At 26.5% G+C, this 19,822-nt stretch overlaps 1 protein-coding gene and 1 pseudogene across 2 annotated transcripts; both read left to right on the forward strand.

Moving 5' to 3' along the window:
* Nucleotides 1-371: 371 nt before the first annotated feature.
* Nucleotides 372-3,237, forward strand: LOC113555291 (annotated as a pseudogene).
* An 8,554-nt stretch (nucleotides 3,238-11,791) lies between these two features.
* On the forward strand, nucleotides 11,792-17,558 carry LOC113551533 (nuclear RNA export factor 1-like). 2 transcript variants are annotated; one of them, XR_003405132.1, is made up of 15 exons: nucleotides 11,792-12,137; nucleotides 13,412-13,643; nucleotides 13,718-13,817; nucleotides 13,881-13,961; nucleotides 14,029-14,133; nucleotides 14,214-14,370; nucleotides 14,449-14,648; nucleotides 14,713-14,819; nucleotides 14,889-14,925; nucleotides 15,688-15,938; nucleotides 16,021-16,204; nucleotides 16,304-16,480; nucleotides 16,548-17,083; nucleotides 17,267-17,447; nucleotides 17,546-17,558. XR_003405132.1 is itself a non-coding variant. In XM_026953820.1 (14 exons), the coding sequence occupies exons 1-14, from the start codon at nucleotides 12,080-12,082 to the stop codon at nucleotides 17,358-17,360; spliced, it is 2,319 nt and encodes a 772-aa protein (XP_026809621.1). In that variant the 5' UTR covers nucleotides 11,792-12,079; the 3' UTR covers nucleotides 17,361-17,491. The 2 variants fall into 2 exon arrangements, 1 of the variants encoding a protein (XP_026809621.1); XM_026953820.1 differs by lacking the exon at nucleotides 17,546-17,558 and having other exon boundaries at nucleotides 17,267-17,491.
* The last annotated feature ends 2,264 nt before the right edge of the window (nucleotides 17,559-19,822 follow it).

Below are 19,822 nucleotides of genomic sequence, written 5' to 3' on the forward strand. Positions count from 1 at the left end.
GGCTCAGAATTAATAGTTATATTTATAACCATATATACATATTTAGTGCTATAATATGCTATATAATATTGTCAAGCAAATTTTTATATTTTTGTAGAATATCTATGACAGTAAGTTAGGAACTATAATTTTGTGTTTGGTTCGATTCTGAAACGTAAATAATATGACAAATCCGATAGTTGCATAGTATTATGCGTTTAGGTTTGAGTTTAAAACCGGAGCATTTAGGTGTAATGCAACAAAGTTCGTGCTCGCTTGAATGTTACAATGACCAGTATGTACGTTTAGAGCCGAGCACTACTGTGTATCGGTTATTCGCTGGTCTATCCATCAGTTATTCACAATTTGTTCTCGAGTTCACATCGTGTGCAATGTCTACTAACTTACAAGTCGCTAGCACATCATTTATTTTAATTCATTGTATTTTTAAAAAAAGAAAAAAAAGGCGAAAGAAGATGGCAGCAAACAAATTTGATGGAGTCTAGGGATATATGTAATGGATTAGATTTATTAAATTGTCTTCAGCAACAGGAAATAAGTGGACAGTACCTACAGAAATTTCATTAGAATGTCGTCTATTGATTTTGAATACTTAATACATTTGATCGGTCCAAAAATGTCAAAACAAGATACAAATTTCCGAAAAGCCATTCCTGTGCAAGAAAGGTTAGCTGTTACGTTACGTTTTTGGCAACTAGTGAATCCTATCAAAGTTACCTTACCTTTTTAAAATGTCAAAACAGGTTATTGGACAGATTGTTCTCGAGGTATGCCAAGCAATTTTATTGTGGAAGCGTTAAAAAAAAATATACAGGTATATTTGTTATATATAAACAATAAACATTTCGAAACTTTTTAAGGTTTTAAACATAATTTAAAGACAAATCAAATATAAATAACTTTTTCCTGTTTAATTTTTACTTGTATTATTAATAATAAAAATAGTATTGATAATAATACTAGTCCCATTTTTGCTTTATAATAATAATAATAATAAGAAGAAGAAGAATAATTATAATGGTAATAAAATAATACAATATTATAACAAATAATAATAATAATAAACATGTACTACCTATAATAAAAAAAAAAGAAATAATAACCTTTTAATGAAACTGAAAAATGCTTAAAATCTTATTTAATTTTAATATTAATTGAAAGATGAAATTATAAGAACTAAGATCATAGGCAATAGGAGTAGAGGAAAGGTTAGTATTGTAAGTAGGAGGTGAAGGGCTAGGAATGTAAGTAGGAGGCGAAGGGCTTAGAATGTAAATAGAAGGTATAGAGCTAGGATTGTAGTTATATAGTTCATTCATATTATTAGTATCAGTATAATTATATTCATAAAAACCTTGAGACGCTTTAAAAATTATGTTACTAAATTCGTGTTGTACAGCATTCCTTGTTTGAGGGGAAATACTTTGTAACTTCGTTGCAATATATTTTCCGTACGGACCATATGCACTAGTCGCACTACATTCAGCCAATTCAGTTCCTTCTGCAGGTTTAGCTGCAAAAATTAAAATGGAAATTGCCTGGTCTAGCATAAAATTTTCCTCCGTTTTTTTTTTTTTTTTGGACAAGATGGAACATCGAAAATAGCTGAATCGTTTCGGCTTTCAATGGACAGTAATGATATATTACAGTCTTCGGATTCTTTATTTTGATTTTCGGCGTCAACTAATTATTCTTCAACGAACTGAAAAGTACACACAACTAAATACTTGTAAATATTGAGATTTTATAAACCTAGATAAAAAATTTATATTTTAAGAATGCTAATACAACATTTTGATAGCAATGTTATAAGTTTATATCAAGATTTTAATTGGAGTTCAACAATTATCTATTTTTATGTTTTGAGAAGTTATAAATAAAACATATTTGAAATATTATACTTAAAATGAATTAAGAACATGAAAAATGAACTGTTTTACTAATTTTACTTATTTATTTTTAAGAATTAAAAATTTTAGAAATAGTTCGCCTAAATTATATATTTAAGTTATATTTTTATGATTTACTTGATGTCAATAAATCAGGGATGGAAATTGTCTTTAAAAAACGTTATTAAACAAAATAAAATCAAAAATTAAACCAATTAATAAAAAGATAACCAACAATTCCAAAAAACGAAAATAATATTATAACAAAATCAAAAACCAAAACAAAAATAAATTATGCCACGAAAAAAAAAAATAAATGAATTATATTTTTCTTATAATTTGAAATTTTGAATTTTCTAAATTGTATATAAATTATACATTACAATTAAAATACCTAATAACTATTAAGAATAATTAATTTTAACTATTTTATTTTTTGTATCTACCTATAATGCGTGGTACTAAAATAACTTATAAGAATATAAAAAAGAAAATGAAATTATCAAAAACGTTATTTGGAAACAATATATTAGAAAAATAACGTTTTTAAAAACTCAATCAAAAACATATAAAATGCTAAAAAAAACTATATTTTTTAAATCAATAAGCAATAACGGAAATGAAAAAATTTAAAAAGTTTTCCATCCCTCGGTAAATAGAATTTAGTGATTTTTTAGTAAATAAAATAGTTAAAAGTTAATAAATACTTTATTATATGTATTGCTATGTTTTACCTATATAATTGTAAGTAGATATTGATATTTTATTAACGAAAAATGTTGTATGTTAAATGTTATATTAAATTATTTCTAAAAATGTATGATAACATAAAAATTATATTATTGATGAAGCTTAGTTATAAAGTTTTAAGAATATTTAAGTTGAAAAATGTTTATCTGGGTATAAGATAGGTACTTCCATTTTTCCAAATTAAAAACTGCGCCTATATATTTTAATAACTATTGTTAAAAAAATTGATTGGCAACCTTATATTACATTTTCAATTATTAGCTATTACCACAAACAATTTTATACATTTTAAACTACAAAATAATTAACAAACATTCGTAAGTATAACTACGCATTTTGTCAATATTTAAACTTCAACCACCACAATAAAAAATATGAAAAATAAAATTTAAGTGGTTAATATTTTCTATAATAATGTGATGTTTTAAAAAAAACATAATATATTATTATTAAAATTTTTTAGATTTCTACGACATCTGAAGGCTGGTTAGCTATTTCACAAGGGTATGAAGATCGTTCGAATTTCTCCCGTTGTTTAGGCGCAATGGACGGAAAACATGTAGTCTTATAAGCTCCATTTCATAGTGAAATGGATTAACCAAGTATATTATAATTTATAATATACATTTTTGGAATTTCATCTTTTATGTAACTCTATGCTATTAGAACCCAAAAAAGCAGAGGCTGTTTTATGGCTGTAGCACACCTCCATAACTTTTTACAGAAACGTATACATTTGGTGGACATTTATACACCGAGTAGTACATTTGACAGAGAAGTTGGTGGACAGATAACTGAAGGAAATTGGAGATCGGAAAACAATAACAGTATGTCTTTATTACCAATCCGGAATATGACTCGTACATCGCCATTGGATGTAAAAGAACTTCGAAACAAAATAGCAGATTATTTTGTAAATGAAGGGGCGGTTTCGTGGCGAAACGACTATGTATAATTTTATTTTATTTTTTTACTGGTACCTACTTATATAGTGTGTCTTATTAATTTTTTAAAAATTATTATTATTATACATTTAATAAACATAATACATTCAACTCGTATTTAACTCTATATTCAGTTTTTAAGATTTTTTGGGTATCTAAATTTTATTATCGTTATTTAAAAAAAAAATATATCATTATTAAATCAATACATTTATCATCACTCCGTTAAAAATCTAAAATATTATAACAAAACTAAAATTATAACATTTTTGGTTTTTACTTACCGCTTTAATGTATAGGTCGTGGATTGTCCTTATCCACAATAAAGGCCAAACTTTTGAAGGCAAACCATGATCTACTTCATCCGTTCCTTGTATAAAATAATAAAAATATATTTTACTTTATAAATAGTTTTTGAAATATAATAGTCATTCAAGAGTCCTTCTATACATTATGTAGTAAATATGTGAATTTATAATATAAATAATGTATATTATAATTTATAATATAATATATTCTATTTGTAGATTCGAATACTTAGCTATTCAATTTATTAAAATAGAATTATAAAAATGAAACATTAACAAAAAAGGACGACGTGAATACCTATTCCAGTTGTTGTATTTGCTTATTTCATAGACAGTTCACAAGTGCAGGTTTACCTAACCTAACCTAACCTAACGTATTATATATCGTGTGTACCTATTTATAGCTAATTATTAAGAATACACGCTTAAATTAAATACTTAGTGTAATTTGTATTTAAAATATTTCCTTTACATTTTTCAAAATGTTCATTATTCAAAATACTTAAATAAATATATTTTTTTAGTTCAATAAAATTTATACTGAAATATTTATACATAATTCGCAAATAAATAGGTAGGTTCTGTAATCTGTTTATTTGACGAAATCTAATTTATAATTTATAAGTTACAATCATTATAAAAAAATATTTTAGAAACAAAATCTAAATAGTATTCAAATACTTAGCAAGACTGGCTAATAATATTGTTTATATTTACCTGAGCCAGTTCTCTGGCTATTTTTTATTTTCGCCTTATAAATGGCGCATTAAGGCGTATGTTTTTTTTACATTCCTTTGTTGTCGTTTTCATTTGTTTCGCCTTATCTTCCCACGCATCGGCTTTTGCGATTTTATTATAATACTTTGGATCCTTTGGGAACCATAATACTGGTTTATTTTTGAAGCATTCAATAAGTTCCAAAACCTTTTTGTTGTCCCAGATATCCATTTTTTAATTTTTAAATTAGGTTAAATTATTATAAATTAGACAATTTTTATTAAAGCAGCCCTAGAGGTAACCTTCGATCAGGATGATTCACTGCGAACAACTGGTTTAGTGGTTTACCGTTTACTGTTTAAATCTTTTTTAAAAATAAGTAATAATTTATTAGGCAACTAATGGAAGAAATTGTTTAGTGCGATCAAAGATAACAACCAATAACTCATTATTTAAAAATAAAAACACATGTTTTCAGTCGTATGTATTTTGTATACTTATTAATTGGAGTTATATTGTTTATTTATACTTAATTATAAAAAATATCTAATTACCTAATTATTACTAAAAAAAACTCAAAATTAACAAAATATCACTAGAAACCGTAAACATGCATAAATTGGCAAAATACAATTTCTTATTTAACACTAGGATTACTAGGTAAGTGTGAAACAAATTTATATCTTATGGTTATATCTCACTAAAAATATTTATGTATTTTCTAGAACTTCTGAGCTCTGGTAATGACCCATATTTTAATCTAAAATATATTGAAATAAAAGACAATGAAAAATAATTTTGTTATATATATTTAATAATAGTGTATTAAATTAGAGAAGGTAGGTACTTTTTGGCTAGTATTACACTATAATAATTCAACATTACAACTTACAACTTACAACTCTCTGTAAATACTTCAAACAATACAATCCTTGGGCTTAATATGATATGAATAAATTTTATAATTTGATGTTAGATTTATAAGGACTTGTGGTTACTGGTTTTCAAATTTTCAATTAAATTTTCAACTTGCTAAATGGTATTTGCTGTTATTAGTTAGGTACATCACTCCATTTTTAGCAACTATATTTATACAATTAATTGAACTAAAATATGTTTTATAAAAACTGAATAAAAACTTAAATTTGAAAAATTACATTTGTATTTCACTATATAGGTATTACACATTTATACTAATTATACTATGCACCATGTTTCTAGCTTGCTAATCAACTAATTGTTGAGCAGTGATGTTTATAGTCGTGGTGTAATAAGTATAAAATAAGATGTTGCAAATTTTTTTAGTGCTTATTTATTGAAAATTATTCTTAGTGATGTTTTACAACTAGAAAATAGACCAAGTCTAGGAGGCTGTTTCTTGATGTAGACTGACTTGAAGCCCGTGAAGGTGTTCGTGCTAACTGGTAAATCACCTCTATCGGAGTCTTCTCCAGGTTCCTCTTATATATAGTCAGTTTCCCCCGTCCTAATCTTCACCTACCACATCTGGTCAAATAATATGCGTCATTTGTGTTCACACGTTATTACGCAGTTTAGGATTTACGCGGACGTGCAATAACCTAAATAGATTGTGAGCTTATGAGTTGTGACAGCCAACAGGATGACACCTCCTACGTATCTTCTTCGTACATGTCCGTACGTACCCAGACGTATTGCTACTACATAGTTTCTAATACGGATGAATTTGATTGGTTGTTTATAAAGGGACTATAATTATTTAGTTATGGATCTGGACATCTGGTATAATTCTGGACTTGTTAAACCTATCTCTGCTTTTTATGTTGTCATTTAACCTTCACTTTTTCTTTTATACTTCAGGCACCAGTTACGGGATATTTGGGTTTGTAGTAGTGTAGTAGTACGACTAGTACGTTGTAATATGTTTTACATTAGATCCTAATGTATTATTATTATTATAATTATTATTAGATATCATAACACACTGCTACTGCGATTTCAATAAAGTCAATTTTTCAATCATACTACGAGAAATGGGTCTAAAAATGCGTTAAAAACGTCAAAAGTGCCCGAAAATTAGTCAGTAGTCACTAATTATATATAAATATATATTTTTTAAATATTATATAATAATTTGCAGAGTGTGCAGCGTTGTAGCAGTCGATTATCTGAGAAATAAAGTATTTGTTTCATGCATATTTATTTTTTAGAGAGGAAATTTAAATAGCAGCAATAAATCATATGAATATTAAATGTATTATATACATATCTACCTAGAGCAGTCAAGGGCAGATTCGAAGGGGGGGCACTAGGGGCAAGTGCCACTCCCGCTGGAAAAAAATAATATTAAGAAACATACATATTTATCATATTGCTTTTTTTTTTTTTTGGTGGGGTACTATATTAATATTATATCATTTTTCCTATAAAGTGCCCCGACCGTAAATATATGCTGGATCCGCCTTCGAGAGCAGTGACGTAGCCATGGGGGAAGGGGTTATTGTTAATAAGTTTATGTTTTTTTTAGTATTTTGGGTTTGCCTCCCCTCCCATTTTAAAATTCTGACTACGCCACTGACCTAGAGGTATTAATAAAATCAACATTTTGCTGATAAACATTTTTAATTAATGTTTAAAGAAATTTTTATTTTTATTTTATATTAACTAATTACTTCTAATATTCACAACATAATGGGCATAATGTATACACTTGGGCTTGATATTTAAAGTAAACAAAAATAAGTAGGTGATTTTAAAGAAATTAAGAATATTTTTAATTTTAAAACCAAAATATATTTAAATTAATTTAAAAGTTTTTCTACGCAATATGATTGTCGAATTGATTTCCATACAGTTTCATATAATATAAAAACTTACCTATACTATGATATAGGTAAGATTTAAATTGATCAACATTGTTTTGATTTTTGATTTGACACTCACCCGTTTTTAAATCACTTCTATCATGTATAGGTACATTGGTACGTATATACTTTGTGGTACAAAATTTAGTTTCATCGCCGAATCATAGAATTTTAAGTTTCTGTAAATGATTTTTGAAGTTGAACACAAAATTGTATTGCGCTTATTTGTCCCATGTTATAATCTCGTCAAATACCTCGAACAGCATCAAACACAACTAAATATAACTCAAGATTGAAGAAACCAAAAATGCTGATATTTAAATATTTTGTATAAATACTCGGTATTTTTGTACTATATGAAGCATTAGTTTAATAAGAGATAACGCTATTTATATTAAATGAATAAATTTAGTTCTAGAATTAAGTGTACAATGTACGGTAATCGGTAAAAAACGACACGGAAAAAACAACTAAGTGAAAAACGTTAATTTTGGTTAAAAGTTATTAAAATAATTGTCGTCATAAAAAAAATTATTTTTAAATTACATAGAAATTCGAAAGCATGCTTGTTGAAATAAACTTTACATTTATATTATTTTTTTTAATATGTAAGTTATATATATATTATTAAAAGTAAGGCTTCAACATCACAGGTCATTAGCCTAAAGTTATATTTGTAATTTGTATACCTACACAATGATACCCATTGGTTGCGATAAACCAAATTTTATCGTTAAAAATGTAATCGTATTTTATACCTAGGTGGCTAGGTACCTACGTAGTTTTGATGAGCGAAGTCGCAACGATAATAATAATAATATGGATAACACACATCTATTACTTATTGAGTATAATAAAAGTTTAAATTACGACTTTGAAGGTTATGATAAGATTATGGATATAAATTGTTGGTTCTACTATATTCATAGGCGGAAATCCATGGAAAAAGTTGGGAGGGGGGCTACAATTTTTCTCATAACCAAAGCCGTGGGGGCTACGCCCCCCAAACCCCCTCATAAATAATTCTAAACAAATTTGGAATTTCACAGTGGAAAAAATTTTACTGAACAACTAAACGAAAATATAAAATTATTGTCCAATTATTTTTTTTTATATTTGAAATTTAATAATATAATATATTAATATTATTATAATTTTTATAATTAATTCACTACAGAGCTTCAAAAAAAATTATAACACATTTTGTTGGGTACTTTTTTATGTTTTTCAGCTTTATAGCTTTGTAGTGAGTTAACGATTGAAGATTAAGTTCTGAAAATCTTTACAGCACTTCTCCTATACAATGTGAATCTAATAAAACCCCAAATAACAAAATCCGTTCTCCAGTTTCGGTAATCTACCACGCTAAATGAAAATCTAACAAAAAATAACTATATTTTTTAACTGTGAAAAATTATTATGTATTGTATTTCTAAATTAATATAATTTTATATATTTATTTGTTTTATTCGTCAGACGATAAAACAAATCACTATAGGACAGTGTTCCAACTTATAATTTTAATTTTCGTATAAAATATTATGTAAATATTATATAAACAAATTTAAAATATAAAAATTATTATGTGTTATATTCTTGTTTTTTAAGAATATAATATATGAAAATGAAACTACAAAATGTTTATGTTTCCAAGAATGTTTGAAGGGGCTTGATGGGCATTTTTTGTTGGGGGGGATAAGCCCCAGCAGCAATCACTAAAAATCAGTTAATTAGCAGTAACTTTAAAGTAAGACCGATTATAGGACAGAACACGGACGTCGGACACACGGTATTATAAGAGATATTATTTTATAACAAGACAATAGAATTACAGAACAACGATAGTGAATAGGCGCTCCCGAGCGATTACTTGGTGAGTTTCAGAGTTTGGAGTGGCGGCTCTTACTTTCTACTTTCTAGTTTCTCCCAATGCCCGGTAAGGCTGGTAAGGCAGTAGTGATCACTGACCGTGATTGCATACTGCGTGTCATCAACGATGAGGCGCACAACGCCATCTCTTGAGCGTTGGTGCGCCGCTGTACGCGTACGCTTACCTTTTTTTTTACTGTTGCATCTTGCATGGCTTGCGCGTTCTTAACTAAAAATATATATTATTATATATTATGAAAAAATGAGATATCTAGAACTATTATTTTTTTTTTACCATTGTTGTTTATCTGATATTAATAGACATATAGAGTCCAAGGACCAAGAGTGACAAATACAAGCAAACAATAAGCATTTTTATATTCTATTTTGTTGAAATTTTTTTCTGATATAATTTTAAGAAAAGTTCACTTATTATTAATATTGTTTTGAATTATCCATAAAAAAAAAGTTTCAATAAGTTGAAATATATACTTATTTTTCACATCATTCTGGTATACTTTGTAAAACATTTATCTATCACTGTTGTACAATTGGTATCCCTAATACATAGTGTGTGCAGTTTTTGTATTTTGGATAATACTTTTTTCATGAGGATTTTGAAATCATTGATACTAAAGATTTATAATTTAGATTTTAGGTAAACTTGATAAAATTAAGTTTGTTATTTCTAAATAGGTACCTACTATCTTGATATAAGAGCATGATTTGAAACTTAGTATGTAGAGGTAGAGTGGTTATTAGTGACATAATCAGGGGCGCCAATTCAGTTTTAAAATAGGGCTGCCAAATTATTAAGCAGGCCAAATTTGTCCACCAGATCAGAACACAGTAAAAATATTGAAATTTATTAAACTTAAAATACATATATACTTATTATACATTTTAGCCTGTTTGTAGAAGTCTCACAACAGTCACAACCAGCCTACACACTTACTTTGAATCTTGATTATACTGTCATTATCTATAAATATAATTTATACATTTAACTTAAGCACCTTAATTTATAATGAATACTTATGACTATTATGATTCAAATTAAATTTTTGATTATACAAATAAAGCTGTAAGCAATATATAATAAAAAAAAAATCAATGTAAGCTATTAGCATGCAGTTATTTGTATTATTAAATTATTTGAAGTTTGAAATTAAGAGTTTATAAATAATTAGCAAAATAACGTAAGATTGATTTTTACAAATTTTTAATAATTTATATTTATATCACAATCTTAAGAAGCTTATAAGACAGATAAATATATTTTTTTAATTTTGATCCATTGATTATCCATTAATCTTACAACTGTCAAGAAATGTTAACTACAATAAAGATTAAAACAACATATTATTATTTATAAAATATTTTTCGAAAATTATTATAATAGTTTATTTATTACATTTTAGCTGTACCGGTGCAGTATAAAATTAAGGCTGGCCAATATGTTATGGGAAAATATTGGGCCACTAATGTATAACCTGCGATACCCCAAATGGCGCCCCTGGACATAATTAATGTTTTATAGTACTGAATGGTGGTAAAATATTATCTCTTCTAATAACATTAAAATTTACCAACATCTTTAAAAATATTTTAACATCATAAGAAAATAATAGTATAAACACAAATAAAAAAACGAATATTAAAAAATTATTTGTTTAAACCAATTGATAAAAACGAAATGATAAGTATTATAGAAAAGAATCTTAATGAATTGATAATAAAATGAAATACTTATTAGGTACTTTCCAAAGTTAATGTGATATGATAAAGGAAATTTACTTTGGTTCTAAAGTCAAAAACCTAAGAACAGATGTAATAGTGAGAATTGAATGCTTTTATATTTATTATTTCAGATAAAGTAAACAAAAAAATTTAATTTTAAAATACATCACAATAAAATAGGTCTCCAGGAGGATATGAGTTTCTCAAGGAACATAATTTGCCATCTTTGCCTTGTGTAAAAACCTTTATTGAACATCTATTTGTTAAATTGATAAGGTTGAATGTAGATTTAATGAACAGTTTTTCAAACTTAAATCTTTTAATTAAATTAATTGCATGAATACAGTTGTTGAAAATAGGTTGGTATATCTAATAATAGAAAATTAAAAAATATAATTGAAAAACATGGCCATATGGACTACGGACTATGGACATGGGTACTTAATAATTAAAAACGTATAACATCAAATAATGGTCATGTAATAAATAATAATATTATATTATATTATAATATACCTGGTGGCTACTATTTGCATGTCATTTGACAAAATTTAATATTACCATTGATTAAATATATTATGTATATTTATCAATGATATTAGTATATACTAATATTACTATATTTATTTATTATTCAAAACTAGAGCGCAATTCGTAGTACACCGCAAGTACCGCTAAAAGCGCTAGCAGTCTTCAGGTTTTTGATAAAAACAATACATTTTTTTTTCGGCATGGTTAAAAATTTCATCGTCGCGCAGGCTGCAATCGTGCTCGTTAGCAACCAATCATATCTAAATTCTTGTTTAGACTCATAGATTAACGAATTAATAAAATAATTATTACTTTTTATTCTATGAAGACTTGAACAGACGTCTTCTATATCATTGTTTATAGTATTTGATAGTGCTTTTTCTGTTTACCTACTAGCGTACACTCTACTCTTTCTCAGTCTTTCACTTTCGAGCTTTGGCATTTGTTGTCATATTCGGGTCTGAAGTTTTGACGACTTACTAAACGAGATGGCTGGTAGATCGCGAGGACGTAACAATAACGGCAGGTTTCACAACATCAATTCACGTGAGTATATCGTACAAATCGACGTTTATGTTTTGGGACTTAGGTGGGGATGGAGTGCTTAAAAAACAACGACCTAATAAGAATTTAGCTAACTTAATGTTTACCATTGACATACTTGCTGTTTTCGTTTAAACACGTTGTTGAAATATATCGTTCGGCATTCCTTAGATACCTTTATTATATATTTTACATTCTACCATATTGTCCATATTTTCCATATTTATCAGTTTTGAAATTCTTAAGTTCTAGCAATTTCTAAATAAATTCTATATACACTCATGGTAGAGTTTTCTTTGTTTTTGTATAAATATATTCATCAGTAGGACCTACATTTCAAATATCACAATTATTTGTATTGTGCTTATCCTTTAATTTTTTTTTTATTGCATCGACACGTTTCTTCTTTACTAGAACGGAAACATCAGTATAGATTTTTACTTGACTGTATTAAAGGTACTGTGTAATTCATATGACTGTTATTTTGTGTGAAATTCATTTGCTTGAATAATAATAGGTTATATAGGTATAAAGTCAATTCAGCAATGGTCATTTTATGAAAAAAAACCGTATAATACTTACAATAGGTAATATTTATCATTGTGTAATTTTTTGGTATTTAAAAGATTGTTTTAGGCACCTATTTTTAAAAAATAATCCCTCAATAATAGGAAATATTTCAGGTTTATCTAATTTAACTAAGTTATAATTATATTGTTATGTTAGGTGGTAGTAATAAAACATAATCCAATAATTAAAAAAACATACAGTTAATATATTTAACCATATAACTAAATAATATAGTAAATACTTTTAGAAGGAAATATTTTTACAAAACAATTTCATCAAATACTAAATTAGTACATATTTCTACAGTAGAACTTTAAAAAGATGAAATAGAAATATTCATTTCTCAATATTTTGTACTTCAAAATATAAATTAATGAGAATTTCAGTGTGAAAAAATTGATATTGTTTCTTTAGCAAAAATACAGTGCATTCGTCGAAGAAAATATTTTACTATTGTGTTTAATGTAAAATAATAGTTATAACTTATAATTAAAGACATTTATCTAAGTATAATTAAACTATATAAATTTATCTAAAAAACTTGTATATTAACAAACAAAAAAACATATTCATTCATAAAAACTACTAAGTAAACGCTAAACCTCAATTAAAAGTTTAAACCAATAATATGCAGTTCCACACAAAATGAGTTCATCTGATAACATTCTAACCTATCACACTGATAATATTAGATTTCTAAATTGTAGGTAATGAACGGAATAATGAACATGATGATCGAACTTCAAGACCTAGCACAAGAGGAGGTGGTGGCTACTTAGATCGTCATGGTTATAATAAAAAAGTGACATTCAAAGCAAACAACCGTGGAGGTAATAATTTTCGTAAAAGTTGGGAGGGTAAAACTGATCTAGTTCGTGATCAATTGGATAGTGAATATTCTAATCGAAATGGACCACCTAGAAATAATTCTGGTCGGCGGTAAATATTTTACATTTTTATTTATTACCACTTATAAAATCAATTCATATACTCATGAATATCATTTTCAATAGGTCTTTTCCTGAAAGAAATCATGGCCGCGGTGGTCATGGTAACTTCAGAAACTTATCATGGTCTTTAAAAGAAAGTAGTACTGGATGGTACTCAGTATTTGTAAGTTTTATTTTTTAATATATTAATTGTACATATTTATTTATCAATTTTCTTATTTTTAAGGTGCCAAATGTTGAAGATAGTGATGAAGTGTTAAAAATAATACAAACTTATATTACACCTGTTGTATTTTATCCATATAATGTATGTTATTTTTATGTTATTTATATACTTGTAGAATATATTACAATGATTAATATTTATTTTACAGAAACAATATTTTGATAATGCATTAAGATTTCTTGTTGATGATTATAAGGTTGCTAAAGCATTGCACAACACTAGCTATAAGATAACACAAAGAGATGATCGAAAAGTAAGTTAAAATGATTCAGTTGTAGAGTTTTATAGTGTTAAATTTTAAAAATGTATATTAACAAAAATATTTGTATTTAGTTAGTTATAAAGGTATTATTATATTCACCTCCACGTGGTCCTATATCATTCACACCAGTATCCAATGAAGTCAGAGAAAAAATGATAGAAGCTATGGCAACCCGATACAATCCTAGTACCAAGAGTTTGGATTTGTCACGTTTTTATGCTTGTTCATGTAAATAAAAGATTACTTTATATTAATTTAATAATAGCTTTAATATAAATAAGGAAAATATGTTTATTTTTATTACAGTATTTACCGATAATCAACTGTTTGTACCATTAAATCGACCAGCAGTTCTTTTGGCAGCATTAAATATAGTTGCTCAACATACCAAACATGATTTGTATGGTTTGAGTCTTGAAAATAATCACATTTACTTAGGTGAAGGTCTTATATGGATACGTAGATTGTTTCCTGAACTTAAAGTGTTGGATTTGGCTGGGAACAAAGTAATTTGTTTTTTTTTTTTTTTACTCTTATTGTTACAATAGGTTATAATAATTTTTATTACAGTTTTCTGATTTAAAAGAACTGAGATGTCTCTCTGGTTATACTATTGAAGTGCTGAACTTGTCAAGAAATCCAGTGTGTGATACAGAGGACAAAGAGCGTTACAAACGGTATATATTTATTTTTAATGCTTCAGTTTTAACACCACTTAACATATATTTATATTATACATGTCTTAGGGATGTACAACAATTTTTTCCTATGCTAACTAAGTTGGTAAGTGTCCTTTGTATTATTTTATACCATTTGTACGCTAAGTATTAGCAAGAAACCACAAGACTGATGTTTTTATAGTACTTGCTTAACAGTATTATGATTATTTTTGGTGTATTGTAAGGTAAGGTGTCTGAAGTAAGTACATCTTACCTGGTTTGAATTTAAAATTAAGAGTTTCGGAATAAGTGTATTACACATAATTTTGAATTCAATTGTATACAAAAAAAAAAAAAAATGAAAAATATTGCACACACTACATTATTTAAATTTAAAAAAAAACATACATTCACAGTGATTGTTTGATGGTTGATTGATTATACATAAATATTATACATATTTATAATAGAATGTATGTTATGTATGTGTAATAGTAGTTGTATTGGGAAATTGGACATTTTTAATTGTTTAATTTATGTATTTAATTAAATAAATACTTTAAACACTGAATATTTGTTGAAGGAAAGGTTTAATTAAAAAAATAAAATTTATTTTAACTGAATAGCATTTAAATATATATATATAAATATATATATTTATTTACCATTTAGAAAATATAATCTAAAGTTACTTATGATATACATTTGGGTTAAAAGAATCATTTTGATTTTCGTTATATTACTTTATGAGTATAAGTGAATGTAGTACCTAACTAAAGTAAAAAAATATTGGATGAACAATATTAAAAATTTTTAAATTCTCTTTGTATTTATTAAGTTGAGCTGATGTTTAGGATGTAGGGCAATGTTATTTAATTATTTTCAGGATAATTCAGAACTGCCATCTCGGTACAGTGCGATTGGATCCAAATTTAAAATGCCAATTAATTTGGGTAATTGTTACCCAATACCAGAAGGCCATAATCCCGAACTACCAAATCCGGTGATGTCTTTAGTTGAATCTTTTCTCGCTCAATATTATGAACGGTATGATAATCAAGTATCCAGACAAATGGTTTCAGAAGCTTACCATGAAAACGCTACTTTTACATTATCTAGTGGTTTTCTATTTAAAAAGTAAGTATTTTATATGTTAAGAATATCTATTGTAACACAAATTTTTAAATAATTAAATAATTAAAATTTTGTTTAACTTTAGTGTTAAAGGAAGTTTATCACAATACCTACATGAAGGTAGAAATTTTTTAAAGTCTGACAGAAATAAGCAAGGAAGAAGTCGGTTTTTACATAAAGGCAAAGAAAACATAATAAATTTTCTTGACAAGTTACCTAAATCCAAGCATGATCTTGGATCATTCATAGTTGATGTTCCTTTGGCAACTGTGAGTTATTTGTTGTTTTAATGATTTTTAATAATTATATGAGTAAAATAGTATTTTATTATATTAATGTATAATATTGATATAATTGTTTTTTTCTAGGCTGCAATGGTTCAGATTGTACTAAATGGTGTGTTTGCTGAAGACTTTAAAGAAACCAACTATAGACATGTATACCGATCATTCTGCAGAACATTCTGTATAGTGCCTGTAGGAAGTGGTTGGAGTATAATAAGTGATATGCTTTTTATAACAATAGTTACTGATGAGTTATTATTAGTAAGTGAATTTGTGATTTTATTCAAATTTCAAATATATGCTATAATACAAATATTTAAAATTTCAGGAAACTTCAAAACGGTTTCATATTTTCAAACCAAAACCAGTGTCATCAAAAAGAAATAATTCTAATGGCAACAGTAACCAAAATGTAACAATGTTTATGGAGGATACTGATGAAATGGCTGGCATGGAATCATCATCATCCAGTCAACAATCCACACCCAATTACCCACCACCAACTTATCAGCAATCCACATTTTCATCTTATCAGTCTTCACAAATGACTGCTCCACAGCAGCCATCTCCTTATCAAGGGAGTACATCTACTCCACAGATCCAACAAATGGCACCTGCTGCTACTGTTAATTTCCAACCAGACTCACAACGGCAGCCAACTGCCTCATTTAATATGTTTAACTCAATATCACCTTCAACAGCAGCATTTCCTACAACTTCAACACCTGCCTCCTTGCCAGTAAATCAATTGTCTACTGAAGCGCCTGTAAATTTGATCAGCGATGTTAATGCAAATCCTGATAAGATGTCTCTGGTTAAGAGTTTTTCAAATGAGTCTGGAATGAATAACGAGTGGGCTAAAAAGTAATTCATTACCTATATTTGAATATTGTTAATTATGATAATGAAAGTGTATACTATTGTTATTTATTGTTTGTGGTTTGGGAAATTTCTTAATCTGATATTTATAATTTGATAACAATATAATATCACGCATATAGTTTTTTGTTTATTTTTAAAATTATATATTATATTTTTTTTGTACAGGTGTTTAGAAGAAAATGGATGGGATTATGCTAAAGCTGCTGCATGTTTTTCAGAACTGAAAGCCAATATTCCACCTGCGGCTTTTATACATTAATGAGAATAGTCTGATATTAATGATTCATTAAATTGTTTTGGTTTATTTTTCCATATTGTCAACAATATAAATTTAAAAAAAAAAAATGTAAGCTTGCTATTGCGGAACAACCAAAACCATTTTTTTTAAATAATAATAATAATAATTGATTGATTTATTGTTTTTCATTTAAATGTTTTTTTAAGATACTTGGTCTATGAAAACAATAACTATGAAGAAAAATGTGTTTTATATGATACAAAAAACTGACATAAAAATGCAAAATAAAAAAAAACAAAATATTAAAAAAAAAAATTGAAAATTCTTTTTTGGACCATTAATATAATATTTTGTGCCGTGTAGGCAATGAGAAATTGGTACGCGAATACACATAGAAGCCTAATATCAATTGTTTTGATACATTGTTTTTCGTATGAACCAAGAACTTAATTTAAAAATCAAAAAAGTAATTTTATTCAAATGGTTTTGATTGTTAAACCGTAAATAGTATTGTTAAACGAAAAAAAACCAAATAATGAAAATGTAATTAAATGTACTTTAATACTCACTATCTAATATTTATCTTATTTAATTCTTTTTAAATGAGTAAATGTTTTTTTTTTAGTTTTTTAAAATAAGTGAAATTATTGTATTTGAAACGTTTATGACACCATTTTTACTTTTAAATGGTTGAGACTACATTGTAATGACTTTTTTTTTTTTAATATTTTAATATCAATTAAATATATAGTATATACATATGACACTTAAAATACATATGCCATGTAAATATTTTCTTGTTGTTACTCTTACTATTGAAATAATAAAATAATTTTTTTTAGAAAACTGTTTTCATTACAAAATGTCTTATATAAAAAAAAAACAAATGTATTGATACCTAGTTATAACAGCATAATAATATAAAGAATTACCATTGTCTTCTGATGTATTTTAAATACAATTTTTATAAGTGATTAATTTTTTAATAATGTATCATATTATAATTATGTACAATTTCCTAATTTGCTTGCTTTTTTTGGTTGTTCTGCTGTATTTTGTGTTAAGGTATTTTTAGGTACCTCGTTTTTGAGTAGGGCACTACTGGCCACCGTAATGAGTTTTGTTATACTTGAATTCGATGATTAATGATTGTGCTTTGGAATAATAATTCTGAGGGGAAACTGCATCATTGTCAATACTTTTTAGAGGATCTTATAATTTATTTATGTGTTTGCGTGCTAAGAGCATATTGTGGAGAATAAAAATGTTTTTAATAAAATAAAAAACAAGTAAAATGTTAGTCCAGCAGTATTAAAGAAATATAGATTACATCAAACCGGTAAAATCGTTTAAAAACAGATTTTTTCGATCAATTTTAAGCTTTGTCATTTTTATTAAATCAGTACAATTTTTTTAGGTATACTAAATTTATAAAATAAATTACCAAACTATGTTAAGTCCGTCAGAGGCCGGCTATTTACTAATAAGGTGCGAAAATTCAATCAATTTCTAGTTACGCCAGTCAATAAACCACGAGGAAAAATAAATTAAAATTAATTTTAACGATCAAAGTAATAGTTTTATAGGAAAATCGATCCACGCCTCTTAGAGTCGGTACTTACTAGGTGTCTAGGTAGTAGAGTTTTGATCGTAATTTGTTTTTATTTGACAGAAAATTTTACTCGGAACGTATGGGTCTTAGAAATAATTTTAAATTACGTATAAAAAATGAATTTCAAAACGGTTACTTTGTGTTACACTGGTATATAATTATACAGTCAGTTTATTAATTAACCTATCTATTTTCGGTTTTTGGTCGAGATTCGAAAATTTTCATTTTTTTCCAATTCCAGAGCAAATCGTACATTTTTGTTTACTGAATGTGTTGAGTTTAGATAGCAAAAACAATACCTAGATTAATACGAAGATAGAATATTCAACTTTTATCTGAATAAATATGTATAGATAACATTTTTTATCTAGATTTTCATCTTAGATTAGTTAATTTGTATTAATGCTTGACAATTTGACATGCTATTGGATTCTTGGCCGAGTAATGTGATTAGGGGAGGCATAGCTATAGGAAGGTTTATTTTGTGTCAAAAATATATTAAAAAATAAATACGCTTATATAAAATCAATGGTTGAAATGACTTAAAATAAGTGGAGGGATGCTTAATAATTGAGATTTCCTCATTTCATCAGAACATTCTTTACACTTTTGTTTAATATATTCTTTTATATAAAATTGTATCAGTTATAAAAAACATCGCTAAAAATTAAGTTTAGATATTTTAGCATATATTATATCCCTACTTATTATATAATCATTAAATTCGTTATAGTTCTATGATATTTTGTTTTATTTTTATTTGTAAAAACATATATTTTTACATTTTAAATGCCAATCGGTTTTTATAGAAAATAATTTATTAATTATATTATATTATTAGCTCTAAACAAGGCTATAAATAATATGATTG

The sequence above is a fragment of the Rhopalosiphum maidis genome, chromosome 2 (genome assembly GCF_003676215.2).
Source record: "Rhopalosiphum maidis isolate BTI-1 chromosome 2, ASM367621v3, whole genome shotgun sequence".
Lineage (NCBI taxonomy): Eukaryota > Metazoa > Arthropoda > Insecta > Hemiptera > Aphididae > Rhopalosiphum > Rhopalosiphum maidis.